The sequence below is a fragment of the Pristis pectinata genome, chromosome 11 (assembly GCF_009764475.1).
Source record: "Pristis pectinata isolate sPriPec2 chromosome 11, sPriPec2.1.pri, whole genome shotgun sequence".
In the NCBI taxonomy this organism is placed as follows: Eukaryota; Metazoa; Chordata; class Chondrichthyes; order Rhinopristiformes; family Pristidae; genus Pristis; species Pristis pectinata.
In genome coordinates this window covers 77,386,425-77,412,945 of record NC_067415.1, presented here as the reverse complement: position 1 = coordinate 77,412,945, position 26,521 = coordinate 77,386,425, and the positions used below count along the sequence as shown (strand labels likewise).

Sequence of the window (26,521 nt, the reverse complement as noted above, 5' to 3'; positions counted from 1 at the left end):
CTACGTCCTCTCCACCTTGCCCATGAACGATTCTGTGCAAATGTTTCCTTTAAAATGCCGCTAAATATTGAGCTCCCAAATGTAATGAGTCTGAAGCCACTAGCTGTTAGTAACATCATTTGTGGAAGCCTTTTGTACCGGTGACATGCATATTCAAAACTCTACCACAACATCAGTTGACCCACTCATTATTAATCTAATATTATAATATGTTGCAAGTTTGGCTTCCCCATGCTGCAAGTTAAACATACGGGTCATTCCCGGGTTACAAACAACTGATTTATGGACACCCCGTACATACAAACAAGCTCCTATAATGTTATTAAATTCAAAAGTCCGACATATGTACATGCGTTCGATCCTACAAACAGCAGAGCTAGTTTCCCCTCTCCACGTGTAGTAATTGTTCTTCCTTATCAGTCTTGTGTGTTTTTTGTTGCCATTCATGACAATACAGGTCAGCCCCAGGTTACCGCAGGGTTCCATTCTTGTGAATTGTTCGTAACCCGAACAAGTTGTAAATCAGAAATGCAGCCTCAAACAGAGTTCCCACACGGCAGAAGGTGCCTGTAGCCCCATAGCAGCTGGCAAATCCACCCCGCCGGTCTCCCAAACCCCCGTTCGTATTTATGGGCCGTAAGTTGAGGAGGCCCTGTGGTGGTATCATGTGAATTTGGGTATCTTCCAACTTATGGACAAAATCAACTTATGGATGTCTGTAAAAACAGAACCCTTTTGTTGCCTAGGAATAGCCTGCAGGTGTATTTTTTTTAAAAGACAATGACTCGCTATCTTGATGTTGCTCAATATTGTTAAAGAATAGATCCCAAGAATGAGATTTGTTTCAGGCTCATAAAGTATGAAATCCCAAGAACCCTTTAACAGAACACTACAGCACAGTACAGGCCCTTCGGCCCACAATGTTGTGCCGATATTTTATCCTGCTCTAAGATCTATCTAACCCTTTCCCTCCCACATAGCCCTCCATTTCTCTATCATTCGTGTGGCTTTAGAGAGGTATCAATTAATTGTCGAACACGCACCAATGTACACACGATTCAAAGCTGGGCTTCACCTGAAAAATACTATTTTCTTCACTTGTGATATCAAAGTAAATGTTGTCAGTTGCGTTTGGTGGTAAACATCAGTATGTGAAATCTGAGCAGATGTGTGCAGAACCTCAGCTGGGAATAATACTGATGCGTGGGTAAGTTAGTAAAAGATGCTTGCAGTTCTTCTAAAGCTATTCCACCTTCAAGTAATAACATGTAGTCAAAACAATTCTCAAAGCATCAAAGAAGGAGATGATAGAACTGGACATGGGCACAAGCAGCTTGTGTTCCTGTCATCAAGTAAGTTCAAGGTCCTGTCATCAAGTAAATCTGAGGTCAGTCTTAGATTAAATTCTGTCAGGTGTGGGCTGTTAGTAATTTCCCTTTGTTTTTTTTTACAACTGCAGAGGAGTTGAGGTCGAAGTGATGAACAATTTGCTGTAAGCAGCAGGTGTAGGAAATAGTTAAAATAAATCAGGAGCTCACAGTGCATAAGGGAAGGATATGTTTAACTGATCCAATGTTTGATTTCATAAAGAAAACTCCATTTAGGTAGTTGATTGACGGTTTTAGCTTAGTTTTTCCAATTATGTGCCAATTAAAAGTAACATTGGAATGGAATATTCAATCCTGTTTCTTTCCACAAATCCTTCCTCATTCCCACTAATCCACAGCAGAGTGGAACAATTTCCCGTAGCGCACTCACACACACATTCCATTGTGTTTGATAGAAATTAGTCAGATTTCCACAACTCTTTTGTCAACTTCAGACTATTCTGCAACTAAACGACTTGCACCAAGGCATCAGATATGGGAGGATGAATCATTTTAATTATTGATGCCTAATAAGTTTGCATGGTATTAATTTAAAATTACATGAGGCTAGTTAACCTTTCTTAGAAATGCAGAACTGTGGTTATGAGTGGTTGGTGTGTACAACAGCAAAGATTATTTGCTTGCTTCTTTTTCCATACTGTGTTAAGACACCAGTAGGATCCAGGAACCATGACTGAAAAGCTCTGGTCTTATTTGTGCAATTTTCCAAGCAGCAATAATAAGGTTAATTGGCCAAGGTAAATTGCCCCTTTTACTTTCAATTCATCAGTCTACCTTTGTGGTGATCATTGTTCATGTTGGTCTTTGAACGATGTGAACTGTGCCATTTTACACCCTTAGTGTTTCTAATTTCTTGCCGTTGTGAGACATTTGGCAAGCAAATGTTTTTGTAATTCTGTTGAGCCTGATACGTGGCAGAATACGGAAAGCCATACCAACATTTTAGTAGACTATTTTCAAGGAAGAATTGCATACATATTTTGTGCTGTGAAAATTCAGTTTTAGAACTGAGGGTGAGTGGTAGAATCTGGGGGGGAGGGGAAGGGGTTGAAGAGAATGTCAGGCAAATTAATAAAATATGATTAATGTAGGATTAGTGTAAAATTGATGGTTGGCACAAACCCGATGGGCTGAATGTCCTGTTTCTGTGCTCTTTGACTCTAAATCTAAAGTGCTTGAAGGAAGTAGCTGAACTATTTTAAACTGTTGTTTGTGGCATTTCTGGTTTGTTGCAACTGTTGCTGGTCAATATGGTTAAGGCTCTGGGAAAAACTGATTGCATGTAACCTGCCAGCATAAACTGTTCTCCATTCATAAATTGGGGTTATCCAAATAGTTTATGTTATAATTTTGGACTGAATTAAACTTGATAGTTAACAATGTTCTTTTCTTTTTCCTTTAGCTTCTGAACCCATTAGTCTGAAAAACTTTAAAAGGCGATCCCAGTTCTTTGAACAAGGTAAAACAAAGCTTAATATGCATATATGCTTTGAAACACTAAGTGTCAGTTATGCTAGTTATTATGGAACTAGGCTAAGCCTTGTATTCAGTCACCTGTTTATGTTTTCATAAATGTTTCTCTCCTTTCTGTAGGCGCATCAGATTTTACTTTCAATTCATCAGTCTACCTTTGTGGTAATCATTGTTCATGTTGGTCTTCGAGCAATGTGAACTGTGCTGTTTTACACCCTCAGTGTTTCTAATTTCTTGCCATTGTGAGACATTTGGCAAGCAAATGGTTTTGTAATTCTGTTGAGCCTGATACAAAGCAGAATACTGAAGGCCATACCAACATTTTAATGGACTATTTTCAAGGAAGAATTACATATATATCTTGTGCTGTGAAAATTAAGTTTTAGAACTGAGACAATCCAAAGCTTACAGTAGTGGTTTATATTCTTTCTCAAGCGAGGTCCAGTCTAAGAACTAGGATTGCAGAAGAGGTGTGTGCTTTGGTATAACAAACCACGAATGTTGCTATGGTCTCAATTTTTATGGATTTTTTTTTTTGCTTACCATCTTCACACATCTTTGAATGACATGCATCACCCTGTTCCCTTTTGCACACTCTTCCACTTCCTTCTGATAGTAATGACTTTGCACAAAAATGCCTTGTTTAATATATGTCCACAGCTTGAAATAGATCAAAATAATGCTGTAGTCAGTGGTGCCTTTACCTCACGTTATTCATTGTCACTTTAGGCTGGTTCCACATCCAGCCTTTGGGAAGAATGGAGGATGAATTCAATGGTGCATTTGGAGCTTTATCCCCAAACTCTTCACTTAAGCAACGAGATGAAAGTTTCCTGAGCAAGCCTCGTCTTGACTGAAATTTTGCCTTTCGTAGCCTGCAATTTTGGGGTTAGTTTAGCCTCAACTGAACAATTGACTTGTACAGTTGTAGATTGGTGGAGAATATATAGGATCCCACTTATGTTTCTGACCACCTCAGGTCACAGAACATTTCTTTTTACTGCTGATATTTGTCTCCAAGATGTGTTTGAAGAGGGAATAATTTATTGAGCACACAGCAAGCTAGTTGAGTTGGCTGTTTTGAGTTCTTTCTCAAGCCAAACTCTTTTTTTCAACTTTTATTTTTAAATTTTTATTTACAGCGTGGTAACAGGCCCTTCCGGCCCAAAGAGTCTGCACCGCCCATTTTAAACCCAAATTAACCTACCCGTATGTCTTTAGAATGTGGGAGGAAACCGGAGCACCCGGCGGAAACCCACGCAGACACGGGAGAACGTACAAACTCCTTACAGACAGCGACGGGAATCAAACCCCGATCGCTGGCGTTGTAATAGTGTCGTGCTAACCGTTACGCTACCGTGCCGCCCACGTTCAACAAGAGTTTAAACTCTTGTTGAGATGTTCTTGACAGAAGCAACCATATCTAACTGGGCACAGTATTCATTAAGAAGACTGAAGAGTGCAAGAGGCTATTGTCTGTTGAAACTGCAGCAACTTTCTGGGATGGTCTCGTCCCTTACTGCAATTATAATAAGTCACAACAAAACCAATCACAGATTCTAAATGGGTGTGGGAGACATTTTGCCACTGGTTGCTTGAGCAACATGTTCTTCTCATCTTCCAAAATTTGGTCACATTAATTTCAGTGGAGCCAAATTTTGGACGTAGAGCACAACGTTGCAGTCAGTACAGTGGACGTACCTTTCGAACAATGATGAAGTTGTGACTCCTTCATTTGTGGAGCAAAACCAAAGACAAAGGATCCAGCAGTTAAATTGCAGATACTGAATCTCTCATGCCCAGCAGAAGTAACTTAGCCACAAACCATGTCCATGGAAGTTTGAGAAGTCGCTCAGTATCTTCAGAGTTGCATTGCATAGAAGCATAACTTCTGAGATGAAGAAGTATCTTTTTGGGACCACAAAAAGCATACGCAAAAAGTTGTATTGTTTTCTACTGGGTTCCTCATGTTAAATTCTTTTTTTCTGCAGGAGGATCAGAATCGGCAATGAGCGATGTAAGTATAGTTCATTTTCTGCCTTGAGGTTAAATGTAAAGAATATCTTGTCTTCTGTAAGGAATAGAAGATTATCTCATTCTTGTTTCCACTTGTGTATTAAACAGTAAGACTTTAATGCAGTATTTTGAGCATTTCATGAATTCAGTTGATCACTGGCAGATATACTTGACATTAAAGAAATTTGCAAATATGTATGAGGAAAAGAGATGTTACATGCTTTTTTCTTGCTGTGGTATGTTAGCTACAAATTCCATCAATTAGTGTTTCAAGTCGTTGGTCTTGGAATCCTGAGGAGGAGAGAAAGCGGCAGGAATTATGGCAGAAAGAACAAGACCGATTGTTACAGGTACAGTGTGGCTGTGGTGTTAGCCACATGGTGTTAAGGTGGTTTGTCATCTGGGTTTACTAATAAATGCTTTGCATGGATGCTAGCCCTTTAACATAGTATGTTATGACAAAGGGGTTTCATTCCATTTTGTTTCATTGTTGTACAAAGACTAGAATACAAGAGGATGTGAACCATTGGACACGGGCCTTTGAAAAACAGAATCCATCTTTGCATTAATTTTAAGTGGTTCAGTTTCTCAACTATCCTTCCTACTGTACATACTTCAAGATATTGCGATTCTTTTTCAGTCTTTTTTGAGGCAGCCAAATACCCTTGGTTTCCAGTGAAATGCACCCGGTTATACCGCTGTCCGTTACAGCAGGTCTCTGATAATTCAGGAGTCTTGGAACTTGGGTGGTGACAGACTAGCAGATTTTTCCAAACTATTGGATGTTGCTAATAATATCCCAACACTTTTATTTCATTTTTTTCGCTGTTACATATTGATATAATAAACTTTCTCGTGAACCTGGTGAATTTAAAGGGTGCAGGAAATATATAAAAGGCCCTGGTTCTAGCCACACACCTGCCCATGTCCCTGACCCCTGATGTTCCAGAATCCAGCCACACACGGTCCAGATCCTGTCCCCTGATTTCTGGAACACTGGTTCTGGCCACACACCCCACCCACACCTTCGACCCCCAGTCCACCCTCCGAGCTAATGAACTAGATGCTGTACTATTGGAATTTCTGAACATTTGGATGCTGAATTACCAGTTTTACTGTATTAGAGTAGTTGTTTCTGCTCTTCAGTGACAATTCTTCCATCTCTGCTACTTCAACATCATGCCATGATCCTGTGGCTGAGATCAACATAGCTTAACATAGGGAAGATTGAGGTTTCATCATTCTATAGTACCATATTTTACCTGGAGAATTCATTCTCTGACCAAGTTTGCCCCGTCATGCTCTACTCATTGTGTCCTTTGCAATGACTGGTATGGTGGTTGAATCTGTCATAGAATATAGAAGAGTACAGCACAGGAACCAGCCCTTTGGCCCACAATGGCTGTGCCAAACACGATGCCAAATTAAACTAAATCTCTTCTGCCTGTGCATGATCCATACCCTATCATGTGTCATTGTGTCTTCAGTTGTCTGGGAATAACCGAAGGGGATTGCATTGTTTGAGACTGGAACACTTGTGTAACCAGCTCCGTCTAGCATAAGCAAGATACCAACCAAACCTGGTTCATCATAGGAAACTTAATCAGGTGGAATGGACATTATCTGCATATTTCAGTTTCAATTCTTTCAAAAAAAAAGTACAATCCTGTTGGTTCTTGAACATGGATGGCAGTTTATATTAGAAGAATCTGAGGCTCTGTTGTTCAAGCCAGGTTACTATCCTTTTGCATTGGAGAGGACCTAACATTACTCTTTTGTAACTGTGCTATTCTAATGCCAGTGTGTTGTCACAGTGTTCTTGCTAGTTATAACATGGAGCATGCATGGCACAAAGTGGTGATGGCTTAACTTTGTTTTGATAGTTTTTGTTATTGAATGGTGGGATCTCTCCTGTGAACAGTCTTTGCCAAACCTAGACTCAAAACAAGTGCTTGTATTAAATGGTAAAGGGCACTGCCAATCTTTATGAATGTTTTGTACATCATTCATTGACTTTGGATCAGTGTTGGGTAAAATTCACATCCAAAAGTAATGTTAATCTGTATAAAAAGTTGCCTATGATATAACATCTTAAATTTGGTAATGCACATAATGTTTTAAATAATTTAAAATTCTTCCAACTCCAAGTTATAATGGTTTTTAATTTGACTGAAATAAGCAATCTAACGATTGCACAGAAATTTGTCCTTGACTACATGCAATAAGTTTGTGATGTCAGGTTGTACCCTGATTGCAACATTTGGTTTCATTGACTTGCACAAAGCCAAACATTGAAAGCAGAATTCAGCACACAACCACCACCATGTGTGTGCATTTAGTGCTTCCCTTGGAGGATGAATTTCTCACACATAGTCCGATTCCAGTTTTGGCATTGGTAGTTATTCTTAGTACTACTGAGACAATATGGAAATGTAAACTCTTTTGTGCCTCTGTACACTTTTCTTTCCCTAATGGTTTTGATCATCTGGGACCTCTAGGAAAAATATCAGCGTGAGCAAGAAAGGCTACAGGAAGAATGGGAAAAGGCCCGGAGAGAAGCTGAACAAGAAGGTTCCAAGTACTACGAAGAGGTAATGAGAGATGTAGTGTAACATTGAACAGGGTGCCCACATGTGTGGGAAATGCATTTGTCTTTGAAACCACAGTAGTAGTTTCTGGAATTTTTAAGTTAAGAGTGGACTAGAGGTAATCGGATTTAGTATTAAAATATTGAAAATAATTGACCCTCTTGGTTTGGTATTTTCACAAATAACTATCGTTAACATCATTTAATAGCCCAAGCTATTGATTTTGTCCTTGCGTTTATTTTAATGATGAATGTTCATCACTAGAAGTTAGTCATTGGGAATAGAGCACACCTTTACACTGCCATTCCAAACATTGTCAAAGGCCTTATGCATTTAAAGAAATTACTTTTACAATAGCTGGATTATATTTCTTAATGGATGTTACTAATTGCTAATGGAACCATTTGCTGGAACCACTTGCTGAAAGCATTTATCCTGGCTAGTATTGTGACTGATGCTTTTGATTTACCAATAGACTGGAATGAGGATGGAGAACCTTCTCTTTGTCTTCAGAAGCCAACTAAAGATTAATCTTTAAGACTACTCGACTTTTGAAATGTGTTGTCCTTTTGCCCTTGATGTGCAAATAAACTTTGCTCCCAATCCTGGCAGCAAAAACAATACTGCATGCAAAACCTTGTCCTTTGTAAGAAATGTATAATCTGTGCTAAAATCAGATAAATCATTGCATTTACTCTTTCATTCTTTCCTTTGTGGTCAAAAAGAATTTCAACTTTCCAAATAGATTTAGAAATAATATTTTCATCTAAGCTGGTTCTTACCTTAATGAATTCATGGCTGCAAAATGTTATCACTTTAAACATAATGTTCATTAGTGGAAGTGGCCAATCTTGATTGAATCAATATTCGTCAATCCTTTTCAAACACAATTGGATAATGTTCAATACTAACTCTAAAATCTGGATCCAATCATTTTGGATCCTTTCCCATCACCAAATGACATAACACTTATTGTCCGTCTTTGCTCGGTTTAGAACTTGCAGTCTTGTGCAGATTCTGCACAAGTTTTGACTTGACAGTAATCCTAACAATAGAAATATTGATTCCCTTAGAGATTAAACATAAAAGATTCAGTTCTATCCAGAAACAGTCAATCTGCTCTAGTATTGTATTACGGAAGAACACATGGATGGCACATTTGATAAGGCTCTTTTTATTAGTTGTCTTTTTTTGTGCAGTGCGAGTTGCCTGCGTGAAATCATTTCAGAACATATATGCTTAATAGTAGAGTCTTTGAGTTGTTTTTTATTATGATCCTTTATGCTTTGAAGAGACTCGTGTTCACAGTCTAGCTGTTGAATTGATCATAAGAACATAGTACATAGGAGAAGAATTAGACCATTCAGCCCATTGAGTCTGCTCTGCCATTTGATCACGGCTGATTTATTTTTCCCTCTCAACCCCATTCTCCTGCCTTCTCCCTGTAACCTTTGACGTCCTTACTAATCAAGAACCTATCAACCTCCATTCTAAATGTACCCAATGACTTGGCCTCCACAGCTGGCAGTGGCAGTAAATTCCACAGATTCACCACCTTCTGGCAAAGAAATTCCTCATCTCTGTTTTAAGGGACATCCTTCTATTCTGAGGTTGTGCCCTCTGGTCCTAGACTCTCCCACTACTGGAAACATCCTCTGCACATCCTCTCTATCCAGGCCTTTCAATATTCAGTAGGTTTCAATGAGATCCCCCCTCATCCTTCTAAACTCCAGTGAACACAGGCCCAGAGATATCAAACGCTCCTCATATGTTAACCCTTTCATTTTCAGAATCATTCTTGTAAACTTCCTCTGGGCCCTCTCCAATGCCAGTACATCCTTCCTTAGATATGGGGCCCAAAACTGCTCACAACATTCCAAATGTGGTCTGACCAAAGCCTTATAAAACCTCAGCATTACATCCTTGCTTTTGTATTCTAGTCCTCTTGAAATGAATGCTAACATTGCATTTGCCTTCCTTACTACCAACTCGACCTGCAAGCTAACTTTTGGGGAATCCTGCACTAGGACTCCCAAGTCCCTTTGCACCTCTGATTTCTGAATTCACTCCCTGTATAGAACATAGTCTACGCCTTTATTCATTCTACCAAAGTGCATGACCATACACTTCTCTACATTGAATTCCATCTGCCACTTCTTTGCCCATTCTCCCAAACTGTCCAAGTCCGTCTGCAGACTCCCTGCTTCGTCAACACTACCTGCCCCTCCACCTATCTTTGTATCATCCTCAAATTTGGCCACAAAGCCATCAATTCTGTCATCCAGATCATTAACATATAACATGAAAAGTAGCGGACCCAACACCGACCCCTGCAGAACACCACTAGTCACTGGCAGCCAACCGAAAAGCCCCTCTTTATTCTCACCCTTTGCCTTCTGCCAGTCGGCCAATTTTCTATCCATGCCGGTACCTTTCCTGTAATACCATGGGCTCCTATCTTGTTTAGCAGCCTCGTGTGGCACCTTGTCAAAGACCTTCTGAAAATCCAAGGAAACAACATCCACTGACTCTCCTTTATCTATCCTGCTTGTTACTTCCTCAAAGAATTCCAAGAGATTTGTCAGGCAAGATGTCCCCTTAAGAAACCATGTTGACTTCGGCCTATTTTATCATGTGCTTCCAAGTACCCCGAAACCTCATCCTTAATAATGGACTCTAACATCTTACCAAGACTGAAGTCAGGCTAACTGGCCTATAATTTCCTGTCTTTTGCTTCCCTCCCTTCTTAAAGAGTGGAGTGACACTTACGATTTTCCAGTCCTCCAGAGCCATTCCTGACCAGCGATTCTTGAAAGATCACTACTAATGCCTCTGCAATCTCTTCAGCTATCTCTTTCAAAACCCTAGGGTGTAGTCCATCTGGTCCAGGTGACTTATCCACCTTCAGACCTTTCAGTTTCCCAAGCACCTTCTCCTTAGTAATTGTGACTACACTCACTTCTGCCCCCTGACTCTCTCAAATTTCTGACATGTTGCTGGTGTCTTCCACAGCGAAGACTGACAAAAAAAAACTTATTCATTTCGTCCACCATTTCCTTGTTCCCCATTACTATCTCTCCAGCATCATTTTCAAGCAGTCTGATGTCCACTCTTGCCTATCATTTACTCTTTTATAATCTTTTGGTATCCTCTTTTACATTATTGGGCAGCTTACCTTCATATTTCATCTCTTCTCCCCTTATTGCTTTTTTAGTTGCCTTCTGTTGGTTTTAAAAGCTTCCCAATCCTCTAGCTTCCCAACAGTTTTGCAATATTGTATGCCCTCCCTTTTGCTTTTGTGCTGTCTTTGACTTCCCTTGTCAGTCACTGTTGCCTCATTCTCCCTTCAGAATGCTGTCTCTTCTTTAGGATGAGCCGATCCTGTGTCTTCCAAATTACTCCCAGAAACCCCTGCCATTGCTGCTCCACTGTCATCCCTGCTTGGGGTCCCCTTCCCAGTCAACTTTGTCCAGCTCCTCTCTCATGCCTCTGTAGTTACCTTTACTCAACTCTAATACCGATACATCCGATTTCAGCTTCTCCCTCTCAAACTGCAGGGTGAATTGTGACATTATGATCACTGCCTCCTAAGGGTTCTTTCACCTTAAGCTTCCTAATCAAATCTGGTTCATTGCACAACACCAAATCCAGAATTGCCTTTTCCCGAGTGGGCTTGACCACAAGCTGCTCTAAAAGGCTATCTCGCAGGCATTCCACAAATCCCTTCTCTTGGAATCCGGTACCAACCTGATTTTCCCAATTACTTGCACATTGAAATCCTCCATGACCACTGTAACATCGCTGGTTTTCCATGCCTTTTCTATCTCCCATTATAATTTGTACCCCACATCCTGGCTACTATTCGGAGGCCTGTACATAATTCCCATCAGCGTCTTTTTGTCCTTGCAGTTTCTTAACTCTACCCACAATGATTCTACATCTTCTGATCCTATGTCACTTCTTACTCAGGATTTGATTTCATTTTTTACCAACAGAGCCACCCCACCCCCTCTGCCCACCTGCCTGTCTTTTCCATAGGATGGGTATCCTTGGATGTTTAGCCCCCACTTGTAATCTTCTCTCAACTACGACTCTGTGATGCCCACAACGTCATACCTGCCAATTTCTAACTGCGCTATGAGCTCATCTACCTTATTTCATATATTGCATGCATTCAGATATAACACCTTCAGTCCTGTATTCACCACCCTTCTTCTCAAATTTGTCTCCATGTTGCCTGAAGTTAAATTCTTATCCCTTCTAAACTTTCTGTCTTATTCTTTATTGTGGAGACTTCAGTAACCTCTCCAGCACTCTCCTACCCTTTTTACTTTATCCATTCTCTTCCAATTTGTTGAAACCCACCCCCTCTACGCCTTATCTACAGCCCTAGTTATGCGATTCGCCAGGACCCCTGGGTCCTAGCATGGTTTCAGGTGGAGCTCATCCCATTGGAACGGCTCCCTCTTTCCTCAATAATGGTGCCAATGTCCCACGAATTCAAAACCCACTTCTCCCACACCAATCTTTGAGCTGCACATTTAACTCTCTGATCTTACTGACCTTTTGCCAATTTGCACGTGGCTCAGGTAGCAATCCAGAGATTATTACCATCTTGGTTCTGCTTTTTAATTTAGTCCCTAGCTGCTCAAATTCCCTCAGCACAACCTCTTTCCTTGTTTTACCTATGTCGTTGGTATCCACATGGACCATGACAACTGGGTCTTTCCCTTCCCATTCCAAATTCCTCTGCAGGTCAGATGACATGTCCCAAACCGGGGCACCAGGCAGGCAACACAGCCTTTGGGTCTCTTGATCCTTGCGGCAGAGAACAGTGTCGATTCCCTTGACTACGCTATCCCCAATCACAACTACATTTCTCTTCTCTCCCTCCTCTTGGATGGCTCCCTGAATCATGGTGCCACGGTCACGGTTGCTCATTCTTCTTCCTACAGCCCCCTCTCTCATCCGTACAGGGAGCAAGAATCTCAGACCTGTTGGGCAAGCTGAGGGCTGAGGCTCCTCCAGCACTACCTCTTGGATCCCCCTACCTGCCTCACTCACAGTCACACCCTCTTGTCCCTGACCACAGACGGAATTTGAAGTAGTTAATCTAATAGGTGTGACTGCCTCCTGAAGCGTCCAGGTAACTCTCCCCCTCCCTGATGCATCGCAGTGTTTGAAGCTCAGATTCCAAGTCATCAACTTGAGCCTGAGCTCCTCAAGCAACCAACACTTACTACAGATGTGGTCACCAGGAACCACACTGGGGTCCACCAGCTCCCACATCATGCAGCTACAACACATCGCCTGATCCTGCATCCCTACTTTAGTTATAATTTGATTTCTTTTTATTTAACTATATAAAAAACCTTGCCTGTTCTTACCTGCTACTCCCCTCTGCCTCCTCACCGAAGCCTCTTGAGCCAAAGCCTCAGATTCGCACTCCTACACTGGCCCACTTGTGGCACATCTCCCAGCCTAAGTGTTCATGTGTCTCCAGAGGATTTGAGATCAATGTTTAGGTGGAGATTTTGGCCTGTGTTTTCTTATTGAAGGGGCAGGGAATCTGGCCAGTCTTGAATGAATTCAAATCTCCTTATGAGAGCTGGACAGTTTAAATGAATTAGATAAATAGTATTGTTTTTTAATCGTAGCAGTCTGGCTCACTGCGATTGAACTGTACCCATGCTGCCGCTGTGCTGTACTTATCGCTGCCCTGTGAGTCCATTTGTCCTGGCAGCCTTGACGTGGCGTTTCATTCTGTGAGGTGGGGCGGTTCACGAGTGGTGACTAAGCCCCAGGAGATGGATCCTATCCCCACCCCACACACCACCATGACAGACGTCACTCCTGTCGGAGGTTGCTCTCCTTATGGGCCAGATAACAGACGTGCATTTGGATGAATGGCTGGTGAATGTTCATCCTAGAGCTGTTCTTCAAATCATCTCCAGAAGGAATAATGTGGGAAATGTCACCTCACATGGTGGAACGAAAGTGGAAGAAGCTGGATTCTTATCGTAACAGAGTCACAGAGAGATGCAGCACGGAAACAGGCCCTTTGGCCCACTAAGTCCAAGCCGACCTGTTTACTCTAATCACAATCTACTTCGTACCTCCTCAGAGTCTCATCAACTCCCCACAGATGTTACCAGTCGCCTCCACGCTGGTGGCAATTTATAGTTGCCAGCTAACCTATAACCCTGCATGTCTTTGGGATGTGGGAGGAAATTGGAGCACCCGGAGGAAGACAACATAGTAACAGAGAACTTTCTAACTCCACACAGACAACACCCGAGGTCAGGATTGAACCCAGGTCTCTGGTGCTGTGAGGCAGTGGCTCTTCTAGTTGTGCCACTGTGCCACCCAGTGAACTTTACAATTCTAGTATTTCCAATGCAGAGAGGCCAGTTGGCCCATTATGTCCATGCTGACTGAGAAAGGACCCTACAACCTCACCCCATTTCCCGGCTGTTGGTTCCTGGATTTACAGTTAATGGCAGTTCCAATGTTTGCATTAAATAAACAAAGATTTCAACCTTTACCAAAACTAAGGCAATGGGCTTCTGCCCTTCACCACCCACCCACTGCTGAAAAAAATGGTTCACTTTCCCCTAATCCTTCCTCCATCCACATAATTCTTGTTACTGATTCATCTACTAATAAAGTCGTTCCCTTTCACACTACTTAAGCTCCCATTACTTTAGGCATCCTGATTGCATCTCCTTTCAGCCTTCTCTGTTCTAAAGTGCGGCATTTTGACAAAACTCTTGATTCTCACCTTTAGTAGACTAAATATACTTCCAATTTTAACAGGAGCGTAAGATACTGCAAGAAACAAACACCCCACGATCACCATTAAGTGCCATGGCTTGGCCTGGTGAATCCAGCAACAGGCTCTCCTCCCGAAACTGGTCACATCTTGGGATGATCAGGACACTGAAGAGGAGCTGGGCGATGAACAAGATGGGCACCAAAGCGAGGACGACGAGGCTAGGAGGCAGGGAGAACATGGCACGCCAGGAAATGGCAGCTCGCCATGAACGAGAAAGCAAACTGCAGGAAAAGAGGGAGCGGGAGCGCCAGGAGCAATGGCAACTGGAGCTGGAGCGGCAGAAAGGAGAGAGAAGGCTGAGGCAACAGGCAGAGGAGCGAGCACGTCAGGCAGAGGCGGAAAGAGCTAAAGAATTTCAACCTCGGTGGTAAGATTCTGAAGTCCCATTTGGTTTACTGAAGTTATTTGTTGTACCAGATGACTGTATCTCCCTTCCCAGTTGCTGGGAACAGTTCAATAGATTGCGCAAGTGACATTGGGAAATTATTGAGCAATAAGGTTAATAATTGTAGCAGAATGGTTTCCCAGATTATTATAACTGAATGTTAATCATTGTAAAGATTTAATTTCCCTGCAGCCTTCTATCTTGGCAGTCCATGTATGGTCATATGTTTAAATCCAGGCTCTGTGTACAAAACAAATACTGCTTCTGATTAAGGTGCGGCATGTTGAAACTTCAATGAGTTGGACCATCAGGTTCAGCAGTATTCTATGTTCTCACCCATGTTTCTGTTGCATCTGTGGGAGATCTGAGGTGCCTTTCGGGAAGCAAATTGGACTTGGCAAAGGGGATAGAAATTAGAAAAATCTGTGTATCCATTTGTTTTGTATGCAAGAAAAATTGTTCATCAAATACTTATCTCAGCATTTTGACAGTGATTGCATTTGCTGTAAATTGTTAAGATTATTCGTAATTGGCCTGTAAGGGATGGACTGTGTTCCTTCACATATTTCCTGTAGTAACTGGCCTCCGATGCCTTTTTGATTTTTAGGGCTAAGTCAAAGTCAACCTCTGAGCTCGATGAAGTTGTGCCTGTGCAAAAACATGGTGAGTTCCTTCTATTGAGTATTTAATTCGGGAGGTAAAAACAGATTTGAATATCCTTTTACGCACTTCCCTCCAGTGAGTTAAAGATATCTTGGCTCAACTCATTCAATTGCAATTGATGCATGTTCAGTAACATGCCTTTGGAGTAAAGTTGGCAGCACATGTATGGAATTATAGCAGTCACGACATAGAAGGACTTGTGTACAAACACTCCTTGAAACTTTGTAAAGAGAGTTAAGTAAAATGCATCTTAAATTTAAAGTATTCCAATTGCTAAATACTTGTGATCATTATCACTGCTGAGCTATTTGGGAACTAGGTTAATTACAGAAGTGTTCAGGTAGCAGTAGAATTATATACCCAAGAACAGATAAGAATTAGTAAGAGGGTTAAAGTAAGATTTAGGTGCATCTATGCAAAATGTTCAAACTTTTTTTGATCTTTGCCTTTAACTTTCTGTCGGAACACATTCTGAACATAATCCATGCCTCCAAGCTAATGCCTGGCTGTGTGCATATTTTGACGTGTACTTAGGTGTCAGTGTGGGATCATTGGGCGGTGTAGCCCAGTGGCTATTTGAAGAGGAAAAACTACGCAGGAGTTCTGCCAAGTCCCAAGATGCCATGCGAGTTGAGTTGGAAACTCAGAGGCTGCAAATCCTTAATCAGATGAAATTTGCTGACCCAGAGGAGAGGTGGGAGAGTGGCTCCGATCAGCAGCCAGCCTTCACCATTTTTGATTAATCCAATGATCAAGCTGATTAGCTCAATTTCAGCTGCATTTCAAACAACTGCTTCAATCTTAAACTGATTTTTTTTTTCTTCAAATGTTTTTTCTCATGTTTAATTCCCAACGTGAACCATCTTCTTTGATGAATATTGTTTGCTTCTTCCTTTGCTGTGTGAAGCACCTGCTGAATGATCTGTTTTCACACTATTCTGATTGTTGGATCATTTATATTTAATATTAAATTTACTATTCAGGTATACTAGTTATCCAATTACATTAACCACATCAATCATGTTTTTTTTCATGTATTAATTCTGCCTATGCAACATACAGGCTGTTCCAAATCAGTTTCGAATAAGAGTGCTAATTATCATTGATGTTGATTTGCAAATTCAATATTTCCTCCTTCAGAAGTGATCCCAAACTGATTTTTATCCAATGATCACCCAATGCTAAGATAATTATAATGAAAAAAGTTCCATTAATTCATTCACCCATATATTTCATCAATGCTGTGAAAGACTTGCTCATTATAAAAGCCTTGCAAATGGGGTGCAGTATTTTCAAATGAAGGATCCCATCTTTTAATAGTGTTGGATTAATCCAAGCTTTTCTTCTGACAAGGCATAAGGGCTGCTAACAATTATTTGCCATTGATTGACAGGTGACGTGAAGAGTAGAGTCTCAGACAATGTGTGGATTAAGAATGAAGCACAGCCGAAGACCTCGCAACAGAAAGAACAGCCACTGTCATATGCTGAGCAAGAGCGACAGAAAATTCTGCAGGAGATGCGCAGAAAGACCCAGCTTTTGAATGACAATAGCTGGATCAGGCAGCGTAGTGCCAGTGTTGTGAATAAGAATCCAGTCAGTAATTATGGGCCCATGAGGAGGTATGAGCCACATCAAAGCAGCAATGACAGTGACATTCTGCATGCAGGCTGGGTTTTCGGGATCTTGAGGCAAAAATTAACCACCTCTGTGTCAAATTTGCAATGTAGTACTACATGGTTATTGACCTTATTGGAACAAATTTGGAAATGGAATATAATGTAGATAACTACGTTGTGCATTTAACACATAATTTCTATCCCGTTACATCTACACAGACCTTCCTATCCATAGAACCTGATTTCATGTTGTCTAATTTAATGTTCAACTTGCCAGCTGTTACCTTGAATGGAAATAAAAATGTAAAATTTGACAACTGTCGCACCACTGCTCCCCACCCTCTTCCCCACACACCAAACCCAATGGCCACACTGTGGTGCCTCTGTTTTTTCTCTCCTACTTCCCTAGACTCTACTGTGAATAGATTCCAATGTTCTATTTCTCGCTAATTACTAAATTGCAGTATATTTTGCCATTTAACTAGAAACACACAACGTTGCAAAGACATTAAGTGTTTAAACCAGGCTCTGAGGACTGCACTTCCTCATCCAATTATCCCCTAATTTAATACCGACACCATATGTGCAAAGCAAAGTGACTGAATAGATCGGAACCAAATTCAATTTTGTACCTTTGCTGTTGGTCCCTCTGTTTCCCACACATGCAGAGCCTTTCTCTTCCGTTACAATCTTGGAGTACGTTGTAAAGTACAACTTTTGGTAAAAATGCACGGAAATGGTTTCACTAAAATTTATGTTATCTTCAGACAGTCACTACAAAAATATTACTCGGGTTTTTAAATTTTCTACCATTGATTTTTATTTTAGCTTCAGAATACACATTCTCTGTTAACTAGAATTCAGTTATATCCACCAATTGAGATAAATGTCATGAGACCCTCTGGACAAAGAACCGTTTCCTTGATACATTACTGCAATAAAGCTGTGAAAAAGTTGCCTTAAGTAAGCAAAGTACTGTGTCGGTCTGAGGATCAAGCTATACGCTGTTAGACAAATTTAGTGCATGCTAGATAGTAAAAGAATGGTATTGAACGACAGTAAGTACAGGTTGTTCTTGGAATGGAAACAGCAAAGAGAATTCCCCTGCAGTGTACTTCGACATATATCTCACCCTTGAAACGTGGCCACTAATGTCTTTAATGGCAGTTGTACCAAGAAGAGCAATTGTTGATTAAACCCATTTATTCTGCATGGCACTGTGGTTCAGCTAGTAGAGCTGCTACCTCACAGCTCCATTGACCTGGGTTCAATCCTGACCTCCTATGCTGTTAAACTGGAGTTTACATCTTCTCCCTGTAACCCAGTGGTTTTCCCTCCCACATCCCAAAGACGTGCGGGTTGGTAGATTAATTGTCTTCTGTAAATTACTCCTTGTGTCGATGAGTGGTAGAATCTGAGGGAGTTGATAGGAATGTGGAGAGAATAAAAAGGGATTAGTTTTAAATGGGAGCTTGGTAGCCAGCGTGGACTCAGTGGGCCGAAGGGCCTGTTTCCATGTTATATGATTCTAAGTTCAGATTCCGTACAGTACTATCTGGAAAATAGCTCCAAAGCTTAAAACAAAATATTGAGGAACAATGAACTAAATCGTTATTTTCAACAGAGGAATTTAAGTCACAAGTCCTTTGCAGGATTTAATGTCAGCTAAGTGTTTACCACAAAAATACAGCTGCCAAACAGATGTGTACAGTATAACTAGTTCCAGAAGTTGTTTGCGATTGTAAAGAATGACTTAAGCCATTGATCCGGTTCCAAAAACCTTGACCTGTGTCAGAGCCGCAACCAAGAGCAGTGGCAACAATTAATGATTAACAACTTAAACATGTCAATTTTACACGCAGTTGTTTATGTTACAAGTATTGACAGAAACAATTTCGGATGAACTCGGTTAATGCAGTTGTGCCTTCTGAAGTACAAAATGCTGCACTGTCAATGGCAAGATGCTTTCCTGCTTTATTTGCAGAATTGTGTTGGGATATTTGGAATTCTCTGCCCAGGGAAGCAGTGGAGGCTACCTCAATAAATATATTTAAGACACAGATAGATTTTTGCAAAGTCAGGGAATTAATGGTTATGGGGAAAAGGCAAGTAAGTTGAGCTGAGTCCACAGCCAGATCAGCCATGATCTTATTGAATGGTGGAGCAGGCTCGATGGGCCAGATGGCCTACTCCTGCTCCTATTTGTTTATGTTCTTATAACAATTAAAACAACAAGCTACAAAGAAAATATTAGAGGGAAGACAACATCTGTCTTTTGCTACTACCTACTTGTAGAGGAGGCAAAAAATAGGTGTTTTTAATGGTGTTTTGATGGGGCATCTTAACCCATGCATCAATGTTAACTTTTCCATCCTGGTGTTGTAGATTGGGAATTAGGAAGGGGCTTGATAGGAAGGGTGTGCATGGGGTGAGGGGGAAGAGAGAGATAGGAAACCAATTGAGCACAGATTTATGAACAGAATGTTGGTTCATTGATATTGTCCAAAGCACCCAAAATTTGGTATTTCTTTGCTTTGCTAAAGCTTATCATGGGGCAGTAGAGCCAGGTATAGTTCCAGTGCACTCATATGATGTCATTACGAAGCAGAGGCATTGAAGAAATTGTATTGTGATCACTTTTGTTTCAGAGGTGAATCTTTGGATAACTTGGATACCCCAAGGACAAATAGCTGGGGACCAAATTTCGAGCCAGTGAATTCTTCAGGAAGGGAATCGGCCTACTACCCAGTTTCCACCTCGAACCGATCCTACATGCGTACTCCATCTTCTACACTGCCACCTCCGTCCACTGGATCAGTGAGAACGGCATCGTTAACCAAGAGCTCTTCTGTTGCCCCAAGCACTCAGTCCCAGCTAACTCAAGGCAGCAGGTATGGAACCAAAATCCGATACAGATGCAAATATTCTGCACATATAGTACATGATTTGTGCTTCACGTTCTGTGTAAATGGAAAAATTACTTGAGAGAAAATACTCTAATAGAATAGTTCACTGACTCTTATTGCTTGTTTTCTTTCAAATACATGGTTCTGTTAAATATCTTGGTTATTCTTCCAAATGCTCCTGGTCGGGAGTACGACTCCACCGACCTGTTACTTAGTTTTAAATGCAAGCTATGATGCAAATGAGAATACTTGACTGTATTCAGCATTCACCTAATTGAAACAAAACTACCACTCAGTACCTTACCAAAAGTATCTGCTTACTGGGGGGTCCTTAGTAGAGAGGGTGGGGGAGAGGACAAAGATTTAAGGTAATTGGTGAAGGATTGGAGAGTTGTGGGGTATTGTTGAATGGGAGCTGAAGAAAATTAGTTTCATTGACAGTGTGGTACTCTATGCCCAAAGGCACTAATCCTCATCAGGTGTAAAATGTGACTGGTTGTACACTTGGAAGGCCACTCTTTGAGAATTGTGAAGGCTGATTATCTAAAATGATATTTTGTTTTTGGCTGGCATAGACCAGATGGGCTGAAGGGCCTGTACTATATACTTCAGACATCGATTGTGTTTTTTAACCAGCAGTTTTCAAACATTGAGTAAGTGATTGAAAGGTACAGGTAAATGTAATCTATAGAGAAAACCTGCAGCTATATTGGTCAAGGGACTGACCTAAACAGGCTATTTAGCAGGACAACACATTGCATTTGTGTAACATTATAGCCTTATTAATGTTCGTGCACCCATTGAACACTTACACCCACTTCATGAATAGAAACGTATCGAAGTGTTCAGAAATTGAAATGACATTTTCTAGTCTGTCTGATTTATGCATAAATCCTAATTAAACTAGAGAGGAACAGGGGGCCGTTTTTGGGAGTGTAGTCACAGAATAAGGAGTTGGCCATTCAGGATGAAGACTTTCCTGAGGGGGAGGGGCCTGCATTCACCACCTACATTCCCCATTGCCTTGAGTCTATTTCTCTGGAGCTGGAGGGTCCTCTTCATTGGCCCAAACCATTCCATTGCCAAACAACGAGGCCATGAGCAGTGGCACTGCCACAAACAATGTAATTGGGTGACGTTGGTTGGGCCAGAATAAGCCCCACCTATGAAATCCTCCAGAAAAGTTTGAGAGGCAGCAAAGCCCCGCCTCCAGCTCTGGAGTGTGCCAAAACTGTGAAAGTTTTCAGTGTTTGTCTCTGACACTCAGAAACTATTTAAAAAAAATTAGTGATTTAAAAAAAAATCAAAATCAATTAAAGCGCTTAAATTTTTAAAAATAATTTTAAAACATAAATATTGCAGAAATGCAGCACATCTTCTCCCTGTCTTACTCCCCAGAGTTCCTGAACAGTCATGGTCATACAGCGTGGAAAAAGGCCACTGAACCCATCATGTCCATACTGTGGTAGACAACTGCAGAACCAAGGAGCGTACAATTAATGCTTTATTATTTAATGCTAGTGGGAGTGAGGGATACAGAGAAAGAGTAAACAGTGTACCCCAAGCTCAGTACTGATCCCCACTCAAAGATTTACATGTTTGTGTCCCTCCTTTTATACTTAGTCTAAAGATGCCTACGTGCAGAGTTGCACATACTTGGGCAGTTGCTTACAGCAAACTTTAGCAAAACAAGATATGACTTAAGCACTTCTTTATTTCACCCAAATACCTGCACATCTTGCAGTCGCAACTATGGTCACGCCATGGTTGATGCAATAACAGCTGTACATTATTAACACTTACATCTTCAGTTACTTTCACAAGTGGCTACCCATCTGTGTTCATCCCATCTTCCAGCACTTGACCTATAGCCTTCTATGCTTAGGTGATTCAAGTGCAAATAAATAGGCCCAACATTTCTTCCATTGGTCTGACCTGGCTCAGAATCATAAGAGCAAAAATTCCCCATTGCAAATGCTGGGGGAGTCTCACTGAGCTCATCGTTGGACCTCCACCTGGAGTCGAGAGGTGAAGTGCAGTCAGCAGATTGCAGAGGGATTTCAGCCAGTAGGTTGAGAAATTCTGCACTCGCCCAAGGATCCCAAAACTTACTGGCACCTGCACTGAGAAATGTTGGCAGTTCCCTGTGGAATCTGGGTGGAAGAGAAATTCTCATACACTAATTCCAAATAATTGGAGTGCTCTGCCTCTGAGAGCTGCAGTTAGTCAATTGTTGAGTATATTCATGGAGCAGGTCACTAGACCCAAAGGGGCTCTTGTTTTTATGGACCAGACAGGAATGTGGACTTATGGGATCTGCTGCAATTTCTTTTGTAAGTAGAGCAGATGCAAGGGCTGTCTGTTCTCCTAATTCTTTCTTTTACTCTCCGATTCAGTCCTCAAGCTTCTTCTGCATTTTGGGGAGATCCGTCTCCCATATACCCACCTTTTACCCACATCCCAATACTTTGGATGATCAAAGGTCAACGAGTCCTGCATCTAAATTTAACACTTCACCTCACATCAATTGCCTTTTGTTGAAGAGTTCCAAATTTCTATGACTCTCTGCATGTAGAAGTGTTTATTAAATCTGAGCATGGTGATCGGGTTTTCATTGTGTGAAATGAATGCTTGCTTCATTTTGTAGTAAAAACATTTTGCTCTCAAGTGCCTCTGGTGCAATTCTGGTGCCATCTGATGCTGATGGAATAACGTCAACAGAGGCAAATTCTTGATCCCACTTTTAAGGCCAGGTTAATATCTGCTGTTCACAAAGATCCACCTTGAGCAGCTTTCAAGGTTGGTATCGTAATTCTCATGCTTGTGTAGCATTTATATAGTTGGTGCCCTTTTTCTTCTGTATCCAGGTCAATAAGTGGAAAGAAGATCTGTTCATACTGTGATAGCGCTCTGGGCAAAGGAGCTGCCATGATCATCGAATCTCTTGGTCTTTGTTATCATTTACATTGTTTTAAGGTGAGGCTAGGGACCAGCTATGACTAAGGGAGAATACTGCCAAGTCACTTCTAGGGGTGTCTGCTTAAAGCCATGCATGCTTGCACAGAATTCCACAAGACTTTTATTAACATTTTGACAGTGTGAGAATCCATGCAGACTCTTTAACTTGAAGATGCATCAAAATCATTACAAAGATAATTGAAAAGCAAAGCACTGAAGAAGCTGGAAATCCAAAATAAAACAGAAATTGCTGGAAAAGCAGTATCAGTGGAGAAAGAGGCAGCGTTAATGGTCAGATCAGTGACCCCTCGTCAATGTTAGTGCTACTTCATTCTCCACAGTTGTTACTTGCCCTGTTGGATATTTCCAGTGTTTTGTGTCATTCCAAAGATAAGTTGTTTTGGAAGAAAACTACCTTTATTTTTATCTTATTGATTTGTATTCTGCATGGATTCTACTGCTGGTGTAAAGCATTTTAGTGCTATATTAACCTGGGGCACCTGTGCCAAAATGTTATAATCATAGATTTGGTTCTGTTTCAGATTGGCATAACTCACAACTTCCTGCTTCTGTATCATAATGGGCAGCTTTTGATTTTCAGCTAAAACGGAAGGCATTAGCTTCACCGCCACATTACGGTTTATGTTTGCACAATATGTTGCCCTCAAATTAATTTGTTGTTTAACCTTATTTTTGTCCTTCCTGCCGCCTCTGTTATCATTCCGTCCCTGACGCCTCGGTTTCCGCATTCATCAAAACATTGGCCCTTTGCTTCCCATTGCAGAATGACGCAACTCTGTAACCAATGCATCAGCCTAGTGACAAACAGAACACAACTTTTGCAAGACTGCTTTTGCTTGGCATGCACATTTTAAACATGCATTTTGCTTTATGCATGCCCAGCTCATTAGATATGATTTAATTTGGTTCATCTTGTCTTCCTCCTCCGCAGCAGAAATATTAGTTAACCCTTTCAGAGCACATGTTCTGTCAAAAATATTGGTGTTCAGTACTTGTTCACAACTCTCTATTAATTCTGTTGAAATTGGTCACAATATAATGTCCATGGATTCATTTTTGTATAATTATCCCTCCCCCATTTTGGGTGGCATTACTATTGAATTTGCTATATTATTAATCTTATCTATGGTTTTGTACCTTCCACCTCTCTGAAGTTAAAATTAAGCTTTCAGTTATTGATATTGTTTGCACTTTATCTACTCAAGCCATGAGCTCTCAATTCTTGAGTGGTTGACAGGCAGTCTTCTGCTGTGACTGCTTCTCTGAAACTGCCCCTCACCAGGATACACCCAGGAGGAATTGAACCCTTTGATCTTTCATTGGCAACCTGCCTAGCTACTGATCATAAAATGGTGAACCTGCAACCCATTTTTGACATGCAGTCAACATTTGCTCTCTCATCCTCTCCTAATGACGCAAGATGGAAAATTCAGTCCCATCATGTCTCTTTATGACTTAGTTTCGTTCCTTGAATTTCAGCAGTTGAAAGATCTAACTGAAATGTCCTTTTTCCTGCACAGTGCATCTCGTGCAGTGTTGACCTTGGGGGAACAGAATCTGGAGCAGAAGTTCGAGTACGGAACAACAATCTCTTCTGCAATGCCTGTTATGCCCAGTACAAAGGTAGGTCAGAGTACAGGGGCACTGTTCCCAGATCATCCAGGTTATATAGCAGGAATATCACTGTTCTCTAATGAACACTGTCAGTCTAATGAAATGCCAGATGCCATTTCCTATAATCAAAATGTGTCTCGCTCTGTTTTTGTTTAACCTTTGCTTTGTTTGTCCTAGTCTATGTTATTTTCCATCTCTGTCAACTTTCTACCCCTTGCTGTTTGCTGCCCATCATTTATCCCAGTAGAACTCAGAATTTCCACACACAAAGTGGGTGGGGAGCATCGAATTACGAAGCCAGGATTGTTTTAGTCACAATGGGTATTTGGGAAGATCCTGTTTTCGAAGAGATGAAAATAAATGGATTTGGAAAGTACAGCACAGGAATAGGCCCTTCGGCCCATGATGTTGTGCCGAACTAATTAAACAAGTAATTAAATGCCTAACTAAGCTTAATCCCTTCTGCCTTCACAATGTCCATACCCCTCCATTCTCTGCACATTTATGTGTCTATCTAAGAGCTTCTTAAATGCCTCTATCATATTTACCTCCACTACCACCCTTGACAGAGCATTCCAAGCACCCACCATTTCCTGAGTAAAAACACTTGCCCCGCAGATCTCCTTTAAACTTACCCCCCTTGCCTTAAGTGCATGTCTCTAGTACAGTCGAGCACTGGGATATTCTCCAGTCTAAAGCTGTTGTGTATTTTCTGTACTCTGTTGGAGACTGTTCAAAGTTCTGTGAGGTCTGACTATTTCAGGGCTATTCTATGGTTTCTTCCTTTTTTTTTCAGGCTGATTAAAAATGTCAATTTTCAGTAGTTTTGATCCATTGTGTTGCTTTTTATTTGATAGCTGGGCAGTTCCTGTCCAATTGAGGAGTCTCCAAGCAATGGAAAGATGCTGCTGTGAGTGGAAAAGGAGGAGAAACTTGGCTTAATGCTTTAAGAAACCTAACTTAGATACTCCACATGAATGGAAAAAATTACTCTTGATAATCAGAGTATATAAAATGACATTACTCATTGGAATTTAAAATAATTTTTTCATCACAGTTGGGCTACAAATGGGGTGATTGCTCGATTAAACATAAACCTTAAATTTATTGTGTGGAGATTCAATCTCGGCTATTAAACTGAACGCACATATATAGCAGGGGCTACAAGTTGTACTCGCTTTCTGAAGTCTGCCTCCTCTGAAATTGCTGGAACTCCAAAGGTTGAAAGCAGAGTCACTCTTAAAACCTCTGATATGTATGTGCAATAGCACAATCTAAAATGAGTTTCTGCTCCTCTTATTTTCTAACGAGCATGGCATGTACAGTAGCTAAGGGAAAGCACGGTGTATTATACAGAAAATGTATTGGTGACTTTTATTTATCAAACTGATGAGCTGTTAGTTTATGGTGCAAGTAAGACAACTGCCTCTGTTCATATGGCTGCTTGTTGAGCAGAGTTCTGTGGTTCATATATATTCTACTTAACATTTATGTTCTGATACTTTTGCAAGATCCATGTAATAATTCCAAAACTGCGGTAAATTATCTCAGCACATTTATCTGCATCTCCACTCCCATTCTGTTGATTAGGCGACTCTGGAAGGAGTGTAATATTTTCTAGAAAGAGGGACAGGTTAAATAAGATGGGGCAAGCATGCATTTTTAATGTACGAGCCTCGAGCAGCCCTTGGGGATTAAGTGCTTTGATGTGAGATCAAAATCTGTGAGATTTGCTCCTGGCTTTTTGGAATTGATGGTTAAAATATTTTGCAAAAAACTTGTACAAAAGAAAAAAAGTCAGTTTGTTTTTGTGTTGACTGATGTTTATAAATAAAATTAATAAATCTTTAAATCTTGTCAGTGATGTTAATATATCAAAATCAGCTGATGTATATGCAGGGCACTTCATCCCTTGGTCCAGAACTGCTGACTACCTGCTCCTGTCCCAGTCTGGTTCCCTGGTGCACTCTTCTACAGGGAGACAGTCTTCCAACACATCAGTGCTGTGGAGTGTGGCTTAGAACATGTTTCAGTGCAGGTAATCAATTGTATCCT

General features: G+C 41.0%; 1 protein-coding gene and 1 long non-coding RNA gene across 4 annotated transcripts in view; one reads left to right on the top strand and one right to left on the bottom strand.

Moving 5' to 3' along the window:
* The window catches only part of LOC127575787 (LIM domain only protein 7-like), a 203,628-nt gene extending 177,310 nt beyond the window's left edge, over positions 1-26,318 (top strand). For all 3 annotated transcript variants that reach the window (XM_052025884.1, XM_052025883.1, XM_052025885.1), the window contains 11 exons: positions 2,791-2,847; positions 4,853-4,878; positions 5,123-5,227; positions 7,376-7,468; positions 14,282-14,667; positions 15,293-15,348; positions 16,742-16,970; positions 19,616-19,858; positions 22,741-22,849; positions 24,373-24,475; positions 25,324-26,318. In XM_052025884.1, the coding sequence (XP_051881844.1) occupies positions 2,791-2,847; positions 4,853-4,878; positions 5,123-5,227; positions 7,376-7,468; positions 14,282-14,667; positions 15,293-15,348; positions 16,742-16,970; positions 19,616-19,858; positions 22,741-22,849; positions 24,373-24,475; positions 25,324-25,346 (1,430 nt within the window). In that variant the 3' untranslated portion in view covers positions 25,347-26,318. The remainder of the gene's footprint in view (positions 1-2,790; positions 2,848-4,852; positions 4,879-5,122; positions 5,228-7,375; positions 7,469-14,281; positions 14,668-15,292; positions 15,349-16,741; positions 16,971-19,615; positions 19,859-22,740; positions 22,850-24,372; positions 24,476-25,323) is intronic.
* Positions 4,886-14,380, bottom strand: LOC127575788 (uncharacterized). The gene is made up of 3 exons (XR_007957126.1): positions 14,247-14,380; positions 8,248-8,341; positions 4,886-5,168 (listed from the first exon to the last, which is right to left on the bottom strand). It is a non-coding gene; the product is annotated as an uncharacterized LOC127575788 (long non-coding RNA).
* Positions 26,319-26,521: the final 203 nt, after the last annotated feature.